A 23,544-nucleotide genomic window follows, 5' to 3' on the forward strand; every position below is an offset into this window, starting at 1 on the left:
AATATTTTTTTTACAATTTTCAGATTTTTAATGACCAAAGTCATTAATTAATTTTTAAGCCACCAAGCTGAAATGCAATACCGAAGTCCGGGCTTCGTCGGAGATTACTTGACCAAAATTTCAACCAATTTGGTTGAAAAATGAGAGCGTGACAGTGCCGCCTCAACTGCTTTCACGAAAAGCCGGATATGACGTCATCAAAGACATTTATCAAAAAAATGAAAAAAACGTCTGAGGATATCATACCCAGGAACTCTCATGTCAAATTTCATAAAGATCGGTCCAGTAGTTTAGTCTGAATCGCTCTACACACACACACACACAGACAGACAGACAGACAGACAGACAGACAGACAGACACACATACACCACGACCCTCGTCTCGATTCCCCCCTCTACGTTAAAACATTTAGTCAAAACTTGATTAAATGTAAAAAGTGGTAGATTTGCGATGCGAAAATGTCTCTAAGATTTAGACACAAAAAAAACTTTGGTTCTGATCTAACTGTACAATATAGAAAATAAATAAATAAATTTGGAAAAATTAATTGTAGGTTAAAAAAAAGATTCATAATATTTTTACCATTCTATTTATCCTTCAGTCTAAGTCGAGGAAATAGAGACATTTATTTAGTTTTTAATAATCGCTTTAAACAAAGAGTAAGTAATTTTTATACTCAGATCCATTCAATACCAGATTTCGCGTCAGTCATTTATTTTTTTGACGAGTTCAAGTGGGTCTTTTGTTCGTTTACGTTTTGCTTGTTTAGTTTGTTTCTTTGTTGTTGTTTTTTTCTCATAGTTTCACGTTAGCGATAATACCACGGCAGGCGGGATGATCGGTCGATTACACCTTTTTTCCCCCTGAACATACAAAAGATACGTACCGTAGAAAAGAAAGAAATGCTATATGTCAGCCAGCCAATATAGACTCTCTTACCCATGTTAATCAATGGCGCTTTTGCTTATTATCTTACGAGGAATCTTGTCTCGCTTCATCTTGTTTAAACACGAGTACAGCCTTTCCAATAAAGCTATCTTGGTGGGTGTTTTTTTACATTAGCCAGAGAAATGTACTCTCCTTTCCATATGGAATATATACCTACACTTTGATCAACATATAAATATTTTCCGCTCTAATTCACGATCATTATAATCTGTACACTGCTATATAATAATATGTCAGTACGCCGGGCGTCCTATATCCTTGTCTAAACAAAATCGAATCGTCGAAGAACAAAACGAACACAAATTATTCACTCATTTACATCATGCACAGCAGTACCTGTGATGAACGGACACACTAGGGACACGCCAAAGGCGTCCCTACATTGCAGGTGGCCTGTCGCGACAGGTATATTTTGGTGGAGACAATAGACAAAAGGACATGAGTCTTCTCAAGGGAGGTGTCTTCGTGTCGGAGGGGGCTCACATCAATCAATCAATCAATCAATCAATGACGCTTATATCGCGCATATTCCGTGGGTACAGTTCTAGGCGCTCTGCAGTGATGCCGTGTGAGATGAAATTTTATACGGCCAGTAATTGCAGCCATTTCGGCGCATATTTACCTTTCACGGCCTATTATTCCAAGTCACACGGGTATAGGTAGACAATTATTAACTGTGCCTAAGCAATTTTGCCAGGAAAGACCCTTTTGTCAATCGTGGGATCTTTAACGTGCACACCCAATGTAGTGTACACGGGGGGGGGGGGGGGGGGGGGGGGGGAGTTCGGACACCGAAGAGAGTCTGCACACAAAGTTGACTCTGAAATAAATTTCCGCCGAACCTGGGATCGAACTCACGCTGACAGCGGCCAACTGAATACAAATCCAGCGCGCTACCAACTGAGCTATATCCCCTCACATCGCAGGTTCTACTGCACATATGTATAAACTTCAATACTTCAAGACCGCTCTTATGAGTTATCTGATCTGCGTTGGACGAAAGATCATCATCACGTCATACACGCCTATACACTTCAATATACATACACTTCAATATACATACACTTCAATATACATACACTTCAATATACATACACTTCAATATACATACACTTCAATATACATACACTTCAATATACATACACTTCAATAGTTCTAGTTCCACTTTTCAAGCGTGGGCTGTTGTGATATCATCAATTGATATACTACATTGGGTGTGCACGTTAAAGATCCCACGATTGACAAAGGGGTCTTTCCTGGCAAAATTGCTTAGGCACAGTTAATAATTGTCTACCATACCCGTGTGACTTGGAATAAGGCCGTGAAAGGTAAATATGCGCCGACATGGCTGCAATCTACTGGCCGTATAAAATTTCATCTCACACGGCATCACTGCAGAGCGCCTAGAACTGTACCCACGGAATATGCGCGATATAAGCCTCATTGATTGATTGATCCTTTTTTTTTTTTAAAGACAAATTGTGTCCTGATTTCGACTGTTCACTGTACCTCTCTGCAGATAAAAGTATATATCTCTACAGGTCTCACGTCGAACTTTCTGGTCTGCGTATAAACCGGAAGATCACCACGTCATAAATGTTTTATATATATATAAGTATCCATTTTGTTCGAACTTTGAAATTACGTCACCAGCGACAAATACGTCACTACAAGATAGGTGTACCTTTGACGTAATAACTTTGGAATTCGCACGTGTACATTTGTTTTGATTACAATCAAAACGAAAGTAGATCTTAGCTTGAATGTAAATTTTATCTTTGAAATATTTGCTTTGTGAGTTGTAACTGAATTAACCATGGTATTGTACTGTTGCTTAGTAATTGATGCATGAATTGGCGTCTCGCAGAATTACACGCCCCTGAGGAAGGCCTGGCAACAGGTCGAAAATTTGGGCTGCCACTTGAAATTCTTTGTTTGGCTTTTCTTTTCCTTGATTTTGTTACAAACGCTTCCGTTCAATTTTATTAACGTGAGTTGTAATAAAATCATCATGTTTTTTTTCCCTGTAGTACTCTATAAATAAATATATATCTCTTTCTGGGCCTCTCTGTTTGTGCGAAGGCAGTGAACCAGGGTTGGAAGTGACAGGTGAAAAATCCCCCTTTCTCTCTCTCTAGCTCTCTCTCTCTCTCTCTAGCCCGCCATCTAAATTGCAAATGACCTCGCTAGGACAGTAGAATATGAAATGAAAGAAACCGGGGGCGCAGACCTGACTCAGTGAGAGAAGGGAAGAGATTGAGGACTGGGAAGAAAAAGTGGGTGAGCGAGAATGAGACATATATATATATATACAGTGGGAGAGTTAAATGAAATTGAAAACGAGACGCTCTGAGGAAGGGAGAGAGAGAGAGAGAGAGAGAGAGAGAGAGAGAGAGAGAGAGAGAGAGAGAGAGAGAGAGAGACAGACAGACAGAGACAGAGAGACACAGAGACACAGAGACACAGAGAGACAGAGACAGAGACAGAGAGAGAGACAGAGAGAGAGAGACAGAGAGAGACAGAGAGAGACAGTCAGACACAGACACAGACACAGAGACACAGACAATGAGACACAGTGAGAGAAGGGAGAGGGAGACGAGCAGATATGTACAGTCAGTCAAAGACACAGACAGCGATAGTGTATAGGACATAATCAAGACTGAAGTAAACTATGAATCAGACAAAGAAATAGACAGCAAGAGAGACAGCTAAATCAACCCTGAAGAAAACATTGAGCATTTGTGTTGGCCTCTCAGAAAAAGTATAAGTATAATACGGAGGTGCAAAACTAATCGAAAACTTTGCTTAAGCTTGCAAACCATGGCAATAATTGTCGGCAATATAATTTTACGAATGTCGACGACGACGGAGAGGTGAACAGCCACAGTGTGAATGGAAATCAAGACAAGTAAAACGATAATGTACTGTATACAATATTATACAATATAAAATAGCATGCTATATACCCCTATACAGCGCCGAATATACATCACATCTGCTACACATCTGCAATCTACCATCAAGCTTTTAACCTACAAACTCGAACCATACGCATCACTCATTAAACAAAAAAGAAGCCGGCATAAAACAAATGTTTAAGCTGATTACTCCGCGCACCGCGATGGTGGATTGGGAGATGCAAAAGAGAGAGATGGGTAGGGAGAGGGGGTAAGGGGAAAGCACTGAGTTATATCAACGGGGGGGGGGGGGCGACAGAGAGAGAGAGAGAGAGAGAGAGAGAGAGAGAGAGAGAGAGAGAGAGAGAGAGAGAAGAGAGAAAGAGAGAGAGAGAAAGAGAGAGAGAGAAAGAGAAAGAGAGAGAAAGAGAAAGAGAGAGAGAGAGAGAGAGAGAGAAGTGTGTGTGAAATCGACGCGGTGTAACTGGCAGTGGCAACAGATGCGCGTGAGCGCGCGACAAGAAACTGCACGCATGGGTGCTCATGTTGTTCGTCGATGTCACGTTGCGTGCTCACACACCAGCGCCGTATTTTTTTTGTATTTTAATTTTTTATTTTTTTATTCACATGCTCAGAATGGCAGCACTTGCTATACCGTGCATTGATGGCGCCCCTGAGCGTATATATATTGATTGGAAACAGAGACTCGGAAAAAAATTCTCAATCATTTTAGCGCAGGAGGTGTCAAACTGCAAACTTGTGGGGTGCATGCATGAATATCTGGTTCAAAAAAGATAGGGTCGTGGAAACGTATACAGTGCATGCATGGTGCTACTGCATGCCAGGGAGTTTCACGCGAATACACTTTATGTGTATGCAGAGTACATTAAGATGAATGGGATGCTTACTATAATTAACGCCTGAGAGTATCAGGTTCATCGGCCTTTTTTCTGGTGCTTGGCGTGCTTCAGATGAAGTGGTGTGAGGGGTGAGGGGGGGGGGGGTCCTTTGACAATCATTTTCTTTGAAAGGCACCATCATTCGAGAGTGAGCGATTACTTTTTTACGTAACCACAAATCTACCCAGCTATTGGCTTTTGGCTGTCATCAGAGCTTCAATTGGACACATACCAAAACTGAACCGACAGCCATGCCTGAGACTGCTTTCTGTGCGTGCAGCTTCGCAATTTTGTTATTCTGAATAAATTCATTACGGGAGACCAATATCAATTCGCTGAATTATTTCATCAAATTCATTAAATTCCGTGAATTGCAATTGCCATTTTGGCAAGGATGATTTTTTTTTTTTTTTTAATTTGTCATGTCTGCTGTTGATGTTTGTTCGTGTAATTGAATGCTTTCTGATTTAATGTAAACCTTTGTTCGCGCTAAAAACGGTCGCAGCGGCACACTAATGCATCTAACTCAATTTCATCAGTGCCGGGTTCGCCTATACATAGCACGATTTCAAAGCGAAATCGCTGGCCTTAATCTGCAGTTTGCCGTAAGTAGTGCAGAACGGACACAGCTGTGCGAATAATCGACATTTATTTACACAATTGCGGTCATGGAGCGAGAGACGTAACTTCACACCACTTAGTTGAAACAAAACTATCAATGTTAACAGTTAATGTGGCATGTTAACAGCGATACCATAAGGTTCGGTTCAATCCATTAGCTGTATGTTAATACAGAATTTTGGTGAAGCAAAAATCATTGTAAAAGAGAAGCAACGGAAAAGGTGGCTGCAACAACACCCTCACTACAACCCTAGATACAGTTACTATCAACTCTCCAGAAAAGACCAGGTCATCATTGTGCGCCTGAGAACCGGCCACTGCAGACTCAGGCACCACATGTTCTCAAAATTCCACATTTGGGACACGCCTGTATGCCACTGTGGCATCGCAGACATGACAGTGGAACACCTCCTCCAACACTGTCCAATCCACCAGAAACTACGAGCAGAAAACATGGCCTGCGGACACACCAGTTCAGGAGAAGATCTTCGGCACCCTGCAGAGTCTTCGCTGTACTGCAAACTTCATCAGAAGTTCCGGAGTCCCTGTCTGAGCGATCGAGAAGAAGAAGATACGGAATGTGCACAAACGTTCTTCAGTATGTTATATTCCTACTTTAACTAAGCGTGGTTTCTGCACGATTTTGCTCCCATCACCACCTTACCCCACCCTTCATCTATCTCAAACACAAGTCTCTTTTTCACAAGTAGAAGGTTGAGTTCAAAATGCTAAAAGTGCTTGAATAAATAATGATCTATTTGCAGTCTCATATAGCTGCATGCACTTGACACAATCATTTTTTTCCGTTTCACTGATTGTGAGTGAGAATAAAGTTACATATACCGTGAACATATGTCGCACATTTCCATTAATTCGCTGATTCTAAATCTGTGTTTTTTTCTACGAATCCATTACAACCAGATTTCAAAGGGAAGTAATGCAAACATGCCGCCTTTAATCGGAGAAGGCGGAAGTAGCGTTGTAAAACCTACGGCCATTTTGAAAAAGGGCTGACGTCCTGCTGTGCTGATGTTTAGAAATTGTAAGAGAAAGACTACAGACCGCGTTTTGTACTTTTCAGCCTGTGTACAGCCATCTCAAGTATGTGATTATTCTCAGCAAAGTTTGAGGACATGTTTTGGCAACAGGAGTTGTGAATGGATGTATCGTAAGAACAGAAACGCATTAATCTAGACCACACAAATACGAAAATATTACGCAGACGGATGCAAGGGCATGACTGTTTAAATCAAAACAGACGTCCTTAGAAGACAGCCGTGGCAGTATATATGCAGAGACATACAGAAATAGAAACAGAAAGAAACAAAAACACATAATATAAAGAGAGAAAGATAGACAGAGAGGACGACAGACAAAAGGAGGGACACACACACACACACACACACACACACACACACACACACACACACACACACACACACACACACACACACACACACATAAAAGCAAGATGTTTCACAAACCAACAAAACCCAATCATACGAATAAACGAAAGCTTAAAGCCATATGTACTCGATGACTATACACGCTAATTGCTTTACCAACAGCTGGAGACAGACTAAATTAAGTTCCCTGCAAAATATTGTGGTCTAGGACCCCTTAAATGTTGAGATATTTGAATTTTCATTTTGATCTGGATCGTCCTATTTATAGATTTGGCAACACATGTAACGTTGATGCAAGGGAGAGAACACCGCGGCTTTGTTGACATCCTCACTTTTTCAGAGGCTAGAACAAGCTGTAATGCATGTATTATGGTCCGCGCATGGTGACGTATCGTCATTATATGGTCTTATGGTGCGTTTGACATCGATTGTGGGCAAACTACACTTTGTAAACACGGGAGTGCGTTAGTATGCCTTTAACCCCATACAAACAAGCCCCCTCCCACCAACCCACCCACCCCCACACAAAGACACACAAACGAACAAACAAACAAACAAAAATTTAAGTCGGCACCAACCTGTATGCGTTCGCTTGTGGATCTTGAGGTTCTCACTGCGCGCGAAGACTTTGCCGCAGCCGGGGAAAGGACAGGGAAAGGGTTTCTCTCCGGTGTGCACACGCACGTGGTTGACCAGCTTGTACTTGGCCTTGAAAGGGCGGCCGTCACGCACGCAGCCCTGCCAGAAGCACGAGTGGTTGGCCTGCTCGGGGCCGCCAACATGCTCCACAGTGATGTGCGTGACGATCTCGTGCATGGTGGTGAAGATCTTGTTGCAGGGTTTCCGCGGCTCGGGCACGTCCTGGTCTACCCACAGACACGTGTGCTCCTGCTTGATGGGGTGGCCGCGGAAGATGGGGTAGAAGGCTCCAGGGTGGCCCGGGTGGCCCATGTTCATCCTCCCGTGGTGGCCCATGTTCATGTGGCTGAGGTGCTGCGGGGCCCCGAAGTGGTCCGCTCTGGGGGCAGCCATGGGGTTGAACGTGTCGCGGGAGGCGTAGCCGAACATGTTGTGCGTGTTCATCGCGGGGTGCTGGTGCTGGTGCGCGCTTTCGTGCAGGCCGGGGAAGAGGACCGGGTTGTGGCCGTGGGGTTCCGAGTGGAGCCCGGCTGAGGAACCGAAGATGCCCGGGTGGGGGGGAGTGCCGGCGTCGGCAGAGCCCATGCCGAAGCCCATCTCGGCGCGGCGCATCAACAGGTCTCTGGCGTAGGGCGAGATCTGGGAGTGGGGGTGCGTCATGCCGTAGCCGTTGGCTTGCGAGGCGAACTGGTTGTTCTGGGCGTGGAGGGCCATGCCGGACCCGTCCCCGAGGGGGTGGGGCGGGCTGAGCTTGAGGGCACCGGTCGGGAGGTGACCGGTGTGGGCCGTGTCCATGAAGTGATTGATCATCATCGTGTCGGCTGCGTTGTTATTGACGTCCGCGTGGGGCGGAGTCCGACCTGAACACAGTATAGACAGCAAGTAGAATATGAGAGATAAGAACATGACTGTGCTGAGGGACATAAAAAGGCACAGTGGTATGTGTATAACTTCAGCAAACGATTCTCATATAATGTATAACAAGGACAAAACTACTCCAACACACAAAAGCAGAAACCGGTTAATAAAAGTATATCAGGGATTATCATTTGCCAAACCTATCAACACTCCAGTGGTCAAGCTGATTTGATAAAAAAAATTAAAGCTCCTGTAATCGTATGCAAGAGATACGATAAATGGCTGCGACTTAACATAGATGTTTTCGGACATGCATCTGCAGCAGTAAACAACAACAACAACAACAACAACAACAACAACAACAACAACGATAGGCCTACGACAACGACAAATAAATTGAGTGTTCGGCAGCGTTCATAACCAATGACATGAAAAAATGTTTAAAGATCTTTCACCTTCATAACACTCAGATGGGCTACCATCCACACATTTGTCAACTTCAAAGTTCCAACCTGATTCCATTGTTGTAATAAACATTATGCACTGTTTCTATACGAATGCACTCTTTTCTTCTTCACAATAATCACATTCCTGAACGTACTTCAATTCCGCATTATCTCTTGGCACGTCAGTCACTTATTATGGGTGATCAAAAAGACGTTCTTTCTTTTCTTCCTCACACTAATCACACAACAAGAAGGTACTCCAGATCAGTCTGTTGCGCGGCACATCAATCACTGATAATTCAAATGTAGTTCCATTACTAACATTTCTGATGTATATTTCGAAGCAAACAGAATCCCGCTTGTTAATTTACAGGTAAAATAATCTACCCTTGTCCATGAACAAGCCGGTTTCTGTTTCACTTCTAACTTGGGAGTGTGTGTTTGTGTTTGTTTAGTCCGCCAAGTAAACTTGGTCGACCAAACAAAAGTTGACCACTGAGGTTTGTGAATAATGCTCATCGTTTTCAACGTGGTTGAAAAAAAACCACGTCCGATGGTTAGTGTTATAGGTCAGAAGTGGGTGTCAGTGTCGCAATGCCTGTGCGGGAAAAAAAGAAAGAGGATGTTTGCTCGTGCTCACGTGAAGACTGACAGGGACTGTGACCGACTGACAAACAAACAAACAAACCAACAAACAAACAGACAGACAGACGGACAGACACACCAACGGCCGACAAACAGACCGACCGACAGACAGACAGATACTGCGAGTGAGAGAGAGAGAGAGAGAGAGAGAGAGAGCTAAAGAGAGAGAGAGAGAGCGAGTGAGAGAGAGAGAGAGAGCTAGAGAGAGAGAGAGAGAGAGAGAGAGAGAGAGCGAGAGAGAGAAAGAGAGAGAGAGAAAGAGAGAGAGAGAGGGGGGTGAGACAAACAGACAGGCACACAGACAGACATGCGCAGACAGACAGACAGACAGACAGACAGACAGACTGGCAGACAGACTGACAGACAGAAACAGACAGAGGGAATGAGAGAGAAAATTAAACGTGCTGCTACATGTGTATATATAAGCAAGTGTACATAAATGTGCATACATTGTTTGAGCATCGTTTTTTGCACGAGACAGCAAAATTAACGTAGATCGATTGTGAAAAAATAGGTTGACTGACATGAATGATGCGTGTGTGCACGGGATCATAAGAGCTTTGCAAACACCTCTCCGCCTTTCAAAACAAAATACTGTATAAAATATGCATGTCTTTCTCTGTCTGACCTTTACAACACACACACACATACACACACACATACACACACACACACACACACACATACACACACACATACACACACACACACACACACATGCACATACACACACGCACATACACACACATACACACACATACACACACACATACACACACACACACACACATACACACACACATACACACACACATACACACACACACACACACACACACACACACACACACACACACACACACACACACACACACACACACACGCACAAACGCTCGCGCACGAATAAATTATGAACACAACAAAAATCTTTACATTAAACCCTGTACAGAGAGAACCAGTCAGTGTCTAAAGCGCGGATCACATTACCAACACAACATAAACCCGCACGTCGATAAAAACAACCCGGCCGTTTCAATACAGAACTCCTCTTTTTCTATAGTCGAGCTGCTTTATATGAATGTGCCTTCAAAAGGGATATTGCCCACGGTGAAATAACAGCAATCCGTGCACAGGTTTTGTGCACAAGCTTCATATAGGATTTTTGTTTGTTTGTGGTTCATAACTGACAAATGTATTTTTGCAACGCGGATTTCGATTGAAACTTATATATCATAAACTTTTTAGACTATTTTTGAAACCTGAAAACACGACGACTTAAAGTCGACGATCGTCCGAGGCAGTGTATACATGCAGTGCTTCATGTTATCGCGGAATATAACAATGTTATTTCTATTTTGTAGCATAACTGACAGCAGACAGGTGTGAAATTCAAACACACACATCAAAATTGTGAGGCCTCCTTCAACATGTGACATGATTTATTTATTTATTTATCTATTTATCTGGGAGATTTATATAGCGCTTGACGTTTTCTAAGCGCTTTACATATTAATTTCTGCCGTGTGAGATGGAATTTTTTACACAATATATCACGCATTCACATCGGCAAGTAAATCTCAAGCCATTACGGCGAATATTTACTTTTCACGGCCTATTATTCCAAGTCACATTAATGTTACCCCACTTTCAAATGGTACATGTATACTAGAGTGTTGACGAAAACAAACACACACACTTTCTGTCTTTTTATTTATTTTATTTATTTATTTATTTATTAATTTATCTATTGATTTATTTTTTGAATATTATCATTTGAAGAGTATTGTCCGCCACTTCATATCAATGTTGTTTCTATAAGAGCACATTATTTATGCACGTTTAACTTCCTGTAGGCTACTCCTTTGTTGTGTACAACATTTGACGGATCTGTATAATCAAATAAAAAATTAAAAACTTTTTAAAGGCACAGTCCTTCCCCGTAAAAACAGTTCTGCTCACCAGTTCAGGCCTGACCTGGCTTTTACATGGGATAAGACCACTTGGACACATACTAAAAATCAGAATCCCGACAATATATTGTCTGTGCAGAGCGGGATTTAAAAAAAATGTTTTAATGAATTGATTTCTCAAAAAGACACCAGTGTTAAGCCTTTTGGCGGAGGGTGTTGCTTTAAAAACAAAATATCGCCCGTGTGTTATCATGAAATGCATGGGCGTGGGGCCTAAGACTCAACAGACAGCAGATTTGAGATGGTATGCTGGGTGCACTTTGATCAAAAGTTATCATTATCTCTAAGGCGTTACCAGCTCAATCAGTTTTGGAGCAAAGGCGCTTACTGAACTGTTGTGTTTGATATCATAGTATGTAGTATGTAGTATGTAGTATGTAGTATGTAGTATGTAGTATGTAGTATGTAGTATGCAACGTTGGGTGTTGATGATTATGAACCCGTTTGTAAATGGTCACAAATGTTTATATCGCATATATACATGCCACCCTGTATTTCCTTAATAAAATCTTGTTTAAACCAACCCGTTTGTAAAACTGTGCGGGTATGGACTGTACCCTGAACTATAGCTGCATGTGGTTGATTGTTCGAAGGAACAAAAAAAGGCTATGCTATGCTAACTTAATATTTCTGTCCCCAGAACTAACGTCTATATATATATTTGGGACATGACGTGGTTATATATGCTAGGAGAAAAATAGGCTGTGTCTGTCCAAAAAAGTAATTTGCATCAATTTTTGTGAATTATTAGATCCCAATTTTAAGCAGTTCTCTCTCCTAAATGCTAGTTCATAAACTAAGTGGATGTATACTTTATTTTCAATTATTAACATGATATCCTGCAATTTGTAGCTAAAATTTACACAGATGCACCCATACGCTACACTTGATTTGAACAACAAACCCCAAAAGTAGAAATAATAACGATGATTGTAAATCTAGGATACGGTATTTAGTTATTGATGTGTCAATCAACCTGAAATAAAAGTGTTTTTTTTTAAATCAGACATAAAAAAAATAAGCGCTCTATGATTTCTGTTGTCAGAAGTATTATTTCTTATCTTTTGTATAAACAAAAATCGATATAACTATAACAAAATAAAGCAAACTATTTACCATCACATATTGTTCAAAGATGGGGAAATAATTATATACACTGTCATATAAATTAGCCTGCAAAAGAAAACAACATTGCGAAGACGTCAACTATGCAGGATATGTCAACCTTTATAAATATATAAATAAGATTTAATACCTAAACCAATTAAATTAAACTAAACTGAAAACAAATAATGGTAAATAAATGCTTTTGAGAGCCGCCTCGTACTATGGCACTTCAAACCATTTTTTTGATTATATTTAAAAAGCAGTGCATTTTTGTATTCACTTAACAATCTTAAATGTTATCACATGTATCATCCTCATCATTATTAAACTTATCATGTTATTATCATCATTATTTTATTATTATCAATATTTTATCCACATTATCACTTGTATTTTTTTCATATTGATAATAGTTAATCGGTTTTGATGGATAAAGTATAACAGTAAATTTGTAGAGTGTCATTCGTTTTTCTCCATGAGACTATGAATAATGAAATATGCCACAGACGTTTAAAGTTAAATGTATGCAGAGCTATAAAGTTCAGCACCGATATTTCATGTTTATATACTTATTTACAAGAAAGCATGTTTTATCAAAGGTTTTGTTATATCAGTAGCACGGGGAAATATGCCAACTCTATAATAATAATATTATAGTGGAATTCGAAAGGCTATACTACATTTATATAACATATTCAGATATTTTTTCGTTTGTAATTGTAACAATAATATATTTTAAAAATTATATATAAATACCCTTAGCACATCTCACCTTGAGTCTCACGATCAACAATTATAGTAGCTTACACTATACTATCTTTGTACAACCCATGCATGCACACGCACACAAACAGAGAGAGAGAGAGAGAGAGAGAGAGAGAGAGAGAGAGAGAGAGAGAGAGAGAGAGAGAGAGAGAAGCCTAAAGAGGTATGGCAAGGTACAGAGACAGACTGAGACAGATAGACTGACACGGAGACAGAAAAGGAAGAGAGATATATACAGAGACAGAGAAACAGACAGAAAGAGAGGAGTAAAATCAGCACGAAAGAATACTGTTTTAAAACTTTTACCCATGCATGCGACAAAACAGGAGTATAAAAACGCCTTTATAACGTTATTAAAACGCCATCATGAAATAGCTGGCTGAACAGGCAGTGCACCTAAGCGATGATTTCTTTCATCATATTTCAATGCACTTTGCAGAGGTTAATCGCAAAGTCTGAGCTTTTCTTTCAACTTTTTCTCCAGGTTTGCAAGTCGTCTGAACAAAGACGTCTGTCTGTATGTGAATGAATGACCTATAGCTGACGAGGCGTACATGTAGTTTTATACACTGACACTGATCACAACACGTGTATACTGTAAAGTATGTTTCTGAGTCTGTATGATCGCGCTGGAAATGTCTTGATTTCTTTCATTACAGTGACTTAAAAAAAAAATAGTATTATTATGTTGATCGCTTTTTATAGATCTATGCATCATGTGATTTTCCGTTAAATTGTAAGAGTTCATTATTGATTTAAAATGTATTAAACATTCAGTTTAAGTGTTTTTCTACTTGCCATTTTTTTACTGATCCAAAATGAATTCGAGTATAATAAACGTTTGTTGTACAAAGTTAGTATTGACGCAACCAAAAACCTAAAGTATGTCAACTACTCTTGACATGCAGTATTGATGCCGGCTTCCTTCTATGTCATACAGATTATTCACAAGTAAGGCAAAGACTTGGACATGGATTTAACATGTAGCCGAGGTTCAACATATAATTAAGGCGTTAACAGAAAAACGCGGGGAAGAAACTTATGAACATGTGTACGTGTAGTGAAGAACGTCTCATATAATTGTGTAGCATGAGCATGTGATTACATATTTTAGTACGCTGGACACCTTAACAACATCTTCCAAAATCTTGCAATTCCCTCTGCAGTGCAGTACATATAAGAAGAAATTAACAGCATATGCACACGCCTATACACCATCAGCCTTGAATTATTTATATAAGCCTAAGCACACATAAGACAGAACGAAGAAACTATGCTATAGACCACAGTTTGTTGTTGATTTTAATTTGTTACTTATGCACAAGTCATACCAATGGATAATTGAGAGAGAAAAAAACTGTTACGCGGAAATGTATGCCGTATCAACTTTCCAGGCTAACCAAGACAGAGTTAACAATGACAGAAGAACGAATACAGCACGTGCATGACGTAAAGCTAGAACAAACCGTTAGAAAAGAAGAAAAGTCCCGCAGGGGGAGCTGGTCCACGGGGAGAGGGACACGCGGGAATCGCTTGTCACATGGAGCTCCACCATCTACACCAACGCCATCATCAACATCAGCACCACACACGACAACGACGACGACGACAACAATGGTGGTGGCGAATGTCACAACAACAACGACTTGGTGATAAGCGATGAAGTTTCAGTTGAGGTACAATCCCAGAAGTTGTCACTGCAAAACACACACAACAACAAAGTTGTCCCAGTTGATAATGTTTGCTCTCCGCTTGATAAATTTTACACTGCTGTCTTAAAGTGGTCGGGTTAATAATTGTTGCACTGGGGGGGTTGTCTCGCAAAAGGGTTGTCCCCAGTAAGAAGTAGGGGGTTGTCGTCGGAGAGATAACTAGCACAACTGGGGGGTTGCCCCCGAAAGATGCAGTGGTTGTTGAATCCGAAGGGAGAGTCGATTCGCTCCTTGACGTCCACCCAAGGCCTGCGGCGACAAACACAGCGAAGCTACTATCACCACTTCACAGTTTGATGCAGCGATGTTGTTTTTTCAACTGTCCCGTCCGGGCGACGATCTGAACAAAACTACTACTACTGCCTCGGCTGCTGCGCATCCGCTGTCGGAGACACACACGCACACACTGTGTGATGATAAGGAACAACAACAACAACAGCAGTTGGAAGTTCCGTTCAAAAAAAACCGAAGGCGGATTGTAGGAGTAAGTCCGGAAAAACAGCCTTGCAAAAGCTGCGTTCGTTCGTTGTGAAGTGTAGTACGTTATCTGTCCGACGGAGGCTGATTTGCGGTAGTCGCTAAAAAGTCGTCTGCTCACCCCCCTCCTGTTCTCGCAGTTGTCTATCGTGCTTTTTCCTCGCGCGCCGCTACAGGGAGAACTGTGGGTGTAGCAGCGTGACTGTTGATAAAACTCTTCCTCCCAAATCCGACCCCCTTTCACGCTTCTCTAGGGGCTCTTCCAGCGCGCAGCATTTTGGTTGGCGGGGGATCGCCGCTTTTTTCAACAGCCGCAGCCAGTGAGACCCTCGGCAGCGGCTTGGTTCCCGTTCACGCGCGGCGCTGTCGTCGGTCGGCGGGCGGTCCCAAGTATGAAAGAGGGAAGCGCGGCAGCTGATTGGCTGGCGTCGGAGTGATGGACGGGGTTTAGTTCCGCGCCTCACTGTTGATTCGCCGTGAGGGGGCGGGGCTTCCTGTCGCGCGCGTGACGGCTTCTGTGTCGGGTGCCCTTGATGCGTGTCACTCAAGAATGTCGGAATTTTGCCCTTTTTTCGCTCTCTCTCGCTCCTTCCCATTCTACACCTCATCCCCCTTCTCTCTCTCTCTCTCTCTCTCTCTGTCTCTCTCTCTCTCTCTCTCTCTCTCTCTCTCTCTCTCTTTCTCTCTCTCTCTCTCTCTTTCTTTCTTTCTCTCTCTCACTCTCTCTTTCTTTCTTTCTTTCTTTCTCTCTCTCTCTCAGTCTCTCTCTCTCTCTCTCTCTCTCTCTCTCTCTCTCTCTCTCTCTCTCTCTCTCTCTCTCTCTCTCTCTCTCTCTCTCTCTCTCTCTCTCTCTCTCTCTGACAGAATGCCCGCCCGTGTGTTGAAAGTAGATTGTGTTGAAAGAAAGAAAGAACTGACAGTGATGCATTTGCGCTAATTCACGTCGAACATGGAAGGTAGTTTGTATTTTTTTTTTTTTTAACAAATACTGCATTATTGATTTACCATGAAATCTCCATACAATGGTATGCTTGCTGTTTAATGCTCCAGGAAGTAGGAGAAAAACAATTGGTTTAAGCGTGTTTATTCAAATTCACATACACACGTTTCAAACAATAACAACATTGAGAACGTTAACAAGCAGATTGCTTATGGACACGTTCTTGAACTTATAATCAATACACATTCAGATAGCAAAACATGGCGAACAAGTGATAGCTTCAACACTTATCTTGATAATCTTTAATTATATTTTATACAAATAGGGTAAGAGAGAGAGAGAGAGAGAGAGAGAGAGAGAGAGAGAGAGAGAGAGAGAGAGAGAGAGAGAGAGAGGGAGAGGGAGAGAGAGAGGGAGGGAGAGAATGCCTGGCTACATCAATTGCACAGTTAATATAATATCAGCCGAAGCGATTAGTTAACATAACATAGTCTTGTACAACAGAGAATATTTTCGTGTTCAAAGATATAGTTAAATCAGTATTTCCAAACAAGAGTGTTTTGCAGTCCAGAACGTGTGTTGGCAGACTATTGAATAAAATGGTTCTATGTTCTTTAAATTTTGGACAGTGTAATAAGAAATGTTCAAAAACAATGAGAAAAACAATTGCAGTTACAATGAGAAAAACAATTGCAGTTACAATGAGAAAAACAATTGCAGTTACAATGAGAAAAACAATTGCAGTTACAATGAGAAAAACAATTGCAGTTACAATGAGAAAAACAATTGCAGTTACAATGAGAAAAACAATTGCAGTTACAATGAGAAAAACAATTGCAGTTACAATGAGAAAAACAATTGCAGTTACAATGAAGAAAAAGAAGGAGGATGGTTGTGAAAATTGTGACCCTCCACCACGGGATGAGTCGCATGTCATCTTTGCATGATTTTAATATTTTTACATTTTCATAAAGAGTGTTTTATGCTCTATCCAGTGGTAAAAACCGTTTTAGAAAAGAGCGAAAACTGTTCGAGTTATAAGCCTGTGACTAAGGTGACCCTCACACTTTTACCACAGTCCCCCCGGACTTATATTAAGCCTAGCGCAGAACCGCGCGAGGTGACATGCGACTCATTTCGTGGTGGAGGGTCACAATTGTGCTTAAACCTTTTGTTAGAAATAGATTTATTTTGTCAACAAATATTAGCCTTGTCTTCCAACATAAATGAGTATGACATAGTTTTCATGTGCCGTGTATTTGGATTTTTTGTCTGTGCGGTTCTGCTTACATGTTCTTTAACAAATGAATGCTGATAAAAGTCGATTTGTTTTTACACATAATGTAACGAACGTTTAAAAAAAAAAAATTAAAAACTGTCCTCCTGCAATAAGTATTGTTTTTCATACGCTTGATGCTAAAATGTTAAACCAAAAATGATAAAACGAAAAAAAAAGGTTTACTTGGAACTACATTGTTTGATTTATAAAAACAAATGTTAAAACTCTATCACAAATTTGATCGACAAAATAACGGTACTTCATGCAACTACAAATACTCAATGATAAAAATAATCAGGGAAATAAATGTTTGTTTGTTTGTTTTATTGTGCCGTCTGGGTTTTTTTCTGTCAATAAGTTTAAGTGTAATGAAATTCTCAGATGAAAGTTTGTGTGAGTGTGATTATTTTAAATATACTTAACTTAACATTGCCATGTACAGAAATAAACTATGTTGTTCGTTTGAGAGACAAAAAACTTGCAAAAGAGAAAAAGGATCCTCCGAAAGCGGCGTATGGCTGCCTAAATGGCGGGGTAAAAACGGTCATACACGTAAAAATCCACTCGTGCAAAAACATGAGTGTACGTGGGAGTTTCAGCCCACGAACACAGAAGAAGAAGAAAAAGGAGTTAAAAGCTAAGAACACTCACATTACTGCCATGCAGTTGTATACACTATTCTGTGCATATCTACCAAAACGGGCAAAGAAATGAAACTGAAAATGTATAAATGCATGCGTGAGCATGTGAGTTTACAATTGTTGGTCTTTCTCATGAGTAAATATTGATAATACTTTGTGCACAAGTATTAAAACAAAATGACAAGAAAATGCTGTTTAAATCAAAGAGCGCATACTGCGAGCGCTTTCAACATTTTTTGTTTGTTAAAGAGAGCAAACAAATAGGCAAAGATACAATTAGCGTATAGCTTACATAACAGGAGGACAAATCTATAGGTTCAGAAGTCAAATGAAGAGAGTGGGAATAATGTTACCTTATTTTTCTTTCTTTCTTTTTTTCTTTCTTTCTTTCTTTCTTTCTTTCTTTCGTTCTTTCTTCTTTCTTTCTTTCTTTCTTTCTTTTTTTCTTTCTTTCTTTCTTTCTTTCTTTCTTTCTTTCTTTTTTGTGACTCATATAAAACAAACACAACACATCCTTTCTCTAAAGAGTCATTGCACATCTTAGACCAGTTCTAATTCCTCCTTATGCCTAGAAAATGACAACGGGGCGGTATAAAACTAGCCAGCATCTATAAATTCGACTTTTCTACGTTTTTACATCAGCTTCCCTGTCTTACAACTATTGCATTGGGTTCAAACCCCAGACCATACATGCACTGTTTTGGTGCGCGAACCGCTGTCGCGAAATATCGAAGCACCATTGTTTTGGATGAAACAAACACATTTGATCTGTGAAGGCAAACTATATTGCGGTATTAAATGTGATTATCATAACAACGAGAAACATGAGAGTAAAATAGAAAGATTATCGTGATTTTATTGTATTATTATCTCTGCTAATTAAGAAGAACTCTTATAAACTACGAATATCTTGCAAAATAATCGAACTAAAGTCGTTTGGCACTGCCGTATGAAAGGTACAAGAAAAAACAACCCCACACATGATAGTGATATAATTATTGGTCATTTAATGAAAAGGATCTTTCTCATCACCAGTCATAATAACATGCAATTTGAAGATAAGTTTATTCTTTGTAATTTCTATACTCCTGGCTGATCTCACTGCTTGCGGGCTAAACAAGCGCCAAACATTGTTTTAGGGTCAAGGAATTAAACACTTCAGCAAGCAGAAAGGTTTATAAGCGCGATTTGTGTGCGCAAATTATTCTGAGACAGGACGAAAGCATTATCGGGAAATAGATGTGTATCAGGGATGTACGTTTTGTTTGCGGAAACAGTTATTGAGAGATTTGAGACGGGCGCAGTGGTCTAGTTTATAAGACGCCGGAGGAAGGTCGTAGGTTCGAATCCCGGCCGCGCCTGGTGGGTTAAGGGTGGAGATTTGTCCGATCTCCCAGGTCAACTTATGTTCAGACCTGCTATAGTGCCTATGGGACATTGTCCGTTGAAACTTTCGTTAAAAGAAATCTGTCTTCCGTAAAATATTTTTTGGCTGAGATTCCCTTCAGCCCAGATTTTACACTGTACTTAGATTCAATTTTGCCGCTGTGGTCTCATGCTCTGGACTATGCTGTACACACATTTTCCACTTTCAAATCACAATGAATCACAGTCATAAAACTACATTGCTTAGCCCTTTCAGGTTCAGTCCTCATGCTCTGTCCTAATTAACCTCTTTAAATCAGTTCGTGTTCTACTGTCAATGAAACTTAATCTTTCTGCCTATACTACGATTGTAAGCGTAAACCGCAAAGAATAAGGAAGCAAACTTGTGGTCAAGTTAATCTCTCGCCGCACAAGGAAATTAAACTAAAATTAATTGCAGATTAAGGACAGACTTATATACGGTAGCGCTTTTGAAAAGAAAAGTATATACTTACAGGGCAAAGATTTTATATATTTCCTTTTAAGGAGAGTGGTGGCCGCAAAGCAGCGGCCATGTGGTTTAAACAAAACTTTATTCAATTTTAATCATGACAAGAACAATGCATGGATGATTGATACTCAAGCATACAATGCTTATTTTAAGCAATCATAGTAATTACAAAACAAAGGTTAGCATGATGGCGGAATAAGTACATTAGCTCATTTCAGGAAACGATAAACAAAACAAGAGACAAAACAGATACACAAACAAGCAGAAAATGGGAAGGGGTTGGTGATACAGGAGGTGGGGAAAGGGCAGCTAGCTAGTAGCTAGCTTAAGGGAAAAAGAAGAAGAAGAAGACTTGGAGCGCCAATATTGGAGGGGATTTTTCAATTGTAATAAATGCACATAAGACACTCGCACAAAGTTAATGCATATTGTGATCAGAGGAAAAGTCACTACATTGCGCATAAATCGAGACATACTTGATAAGTCGGAAAACAACAAGAGAACATGAGAGAGGTTATGGGGAAAAATTTGTCAGGCAGCATGTCGCATGACAGTGTCTAATAAATGTAATGAGTGAAGTATAGAGGCTCATTTGCGGAACCTGCCCGTCTGTCTAATATAGTCCTGTACAGTTATGAATATGGTCTGGTTGACATTTCGTGAATATTGCGGGATGCCTTTCAATAATATTTCGATATACTTATAATCATTTGTCAAATTATCAATGGACAATAATCTTATATCTCTATACAAGGGACAATGCAATAAGTAATGTTCAGCAGTCTCGCTGGGATAACCACACTCGCATTGAGAGCAATCCTTAAGGTGCCGCTTACATAAATCAAAATTCAAATCACTCATACCAATACGCAATCTGCAATGATGTACTTGTTCAAATCTTTCTCCATAATAATAATGGCATGGTACTTTAAAATCAGCACTTGACAAATAATTTTTGAACTCGCTCAAGGAGGTGGTCATTTTAACGTTATCTGGTAAGGTGTTCCATAATACAGTCGTTTTGGGGATAAAAGAGTTGCGAAATAATTCGGTTCTATGAGGAGGTACATATCTTTCTAATGGTCTTCGTCTATGATACGGATTAATGTCAACTACAAGAGGGGGCAATACATTTACTAAGTACTGGGGGCATTTGTTATGTATCATCTTATGAAAAACAATTAATTTATGTCTTTTCCTTCGTTCTTCAAGGCTACATAGCCCACTTTCCTCATACAGCGGCCATGTGACAAAACAGCTTCCCTATACCTGCAATAAGTTCTTTTCTTTACATTTTTTTCACTTCTTGGCGTGCGTGTGTGTGTGTGTGTGTGTGTGTGTGTGTGTGTGTGTGTGTGTGTGTGTGTGTGTGTGTGTGGGTGTGTGTGTGTGTGTGTGTGTGTGTGTGTGTGTGTGTGCGTTTGAAAGCAATAACTTATTTGGAGAAAAAAAACTAACGTCATGATAGTTGTCGCTGATGAACTTTGATCTAGCATTTTTGGGATATTTTACAAGTTCATCAAATTCCTGCCGCAAAGGTAACCTCTACAGAACCAAATCTTCGGGATAGCCAGTCTTTTCTATACTAAACGTATCTCGCTGTCAACATGTCTGTGTTTGCAGTGTTAAATACAATCATACTCGGTTTTCTCAATGCACAGAATCCTATACTTTTCCTAAACCAATGACAACACTATTTTACCTGTGAATCTCCACTGGACATTTCGACGTATTGTAAATATCTGTTTACAGAATGCCGTGCTGAATTAAACCCATTTCCTCTTTCAGCTGGACTCCTCTAGATGTGACATCAAGTGTTTCTTGTGTGACAATGTCATTCAGGTCCGCATGTTCAACGGGAGATTGTGTTAGTTCCATACCATACAGGTCTTGTCATGTTTGCGTATGTCTAGCCGCTAGATGATATCCATGGACATCTAAACAACTTCGTGCAGACAAGTGTGCTTTTCGAGAAGAACTTTCTTTCACTCCCTGTTTACGGAACCCTTAATCAACCCTCAGAACACACACGGTCCCAGGCAGGCATGCAAGAGAATGACAGATCAATGATAAGACATTTGTTAACTATACCCTTTGTACAAATTCCTTTGAAATAAAAACAGGTACATGCAAATGTACGCACAAGTAAACCACACACACACACACACACACACACACACACACGCACATGCACACACACACACACACACACACACACACACCCACACACAGACATACTAACACACACTAACACACACATACTGCCAAACACACACACACACACACACACTAACACACACACATACTGACACACACACACACACACACACACACACACACATATACCACACACACACACACGCGCGCGCGCGCGCAGGCACTGTATAAATACCCCCACCCACAAATGAAAACAATCACTACACTACGCCACAAGTGACAGAGTCATCTCAGGCCACCATTATGCACACAGTATTTCCTCGCGAACACCGATTGTCACCCAGCATTCGACACCGCTCTCAACGCTACATGTATTCCCAATCACAACGAGGAATTAGCTGGCTCAGCACCCTGGGAGACAGCAGAGAGGGGACAAGAGGACGTGGAGTATCAGCTTATAATACCAATCTGTCAGTGCGAAGCCCCTCGTTCAAAGCTCGATGAAGCTAGGGTGTTGACACAAGGATTCCCTCGGGATCCCGCCCTGTTAAATTCTCGCCATATTAAAGCGCACCGGGTGAGATAAAGCGGGCCAACTACTCGGGGTAGATCTACCCTAAGATTTGACTCTCGTGGAGGGGGCAGATAAGGCCCCCTGCCGGTGCCTGCTGCAGTCAGGGGCAACTGGGCTCAGTGGGAAGAAGCCAGGGGGTCCGCGGTTCGACTCCCGTGGAGCGAGAAGGTTTCGGGTAGCCATTCCGGAGCAGGGTCTTGATCACTGTTTGCGCTTCCTCGCAAAAGGCGCAAGAGTTATCGGCGGTCACAAACTGTTTTCCCCTAACTGTCTTGTCCTGCACACCACTATATTGCTCGGGTGGATTCCTACCCCGCACCTTGTGATGTTTGCTTTGAATGCACAGAGGAACCTTACTTTTAAGACCTGATTTCTTCATAATTATTTTCAGGTCTTGAAAGAGAGGTACCACTGTATATATATATATCCCGGGGTTTTTGTTTTGTTTGTTTAACGCCCAGCCGACCACGAAGGGCCATATCAGGGCAGTGCTGCTTTGACATATAACGTGCGCCACACACAAGACAGAAGTCGCAGCACAGGCTTCATGTCTCACCCAGTCACATTATTCTGACGCCGGACCAACCAGTCCTAGCACTAACCCCATAATGCCAGACGCCATGCGGAGCAGCCACTAGATTGCCAATTTTAAAGTCTTAGGTATGACCCGGCCGGGGTTCGAACCC

General features: G+C 41.0%; 1 protein-coding gene across 1 annotated transcript in view; it reads right to left on the reverse strand.

Annotated features, from left to right (window-relative positions):
- The window catches only part of LOC138983567 (zinc finger protein ZIC 1-like), an 82,232-nt gene that overhangs the window by 41,226 nt on the left and 17,462 nt on the right, over positions 1-23,544 (reverse strand). Inside the window, exons 2-3 of the mRNA XM_070356844.1 lie at positions 14,669-14,899; positions 7,351-8,271 (exon numbers count right to left, since the gene is read on the reverse strand). Coding sequence (XP_070212945.1) covers positions 7,351-8,224 — 874 coding nt within the window. The 5' untranslated portion in view covers positions 8,225-8,271; positions 14,669-14,899. The remainder of the gene's footprint in view (positions 1-7,350; positions 8,272-14,668; positions 14,900-23,544) is intronic.

This window comes from Littorina saxatilis, linkage group LG13 (genome assembly GCF_037325665.1).
Source record: "Littorina saxatilis isolate snail1 linkage group LG13, US_GU_Lsax_2.0, whole genome shotgun sequence".
In the NCBI taxonomy this organism is placed as follows: domain Eukaryota; kingdom Metazoa; phylum Mollusca; class Gastropoda; order Littorinimorpha; family Littorinidae; genus Littorina; species Littorina saxatilis.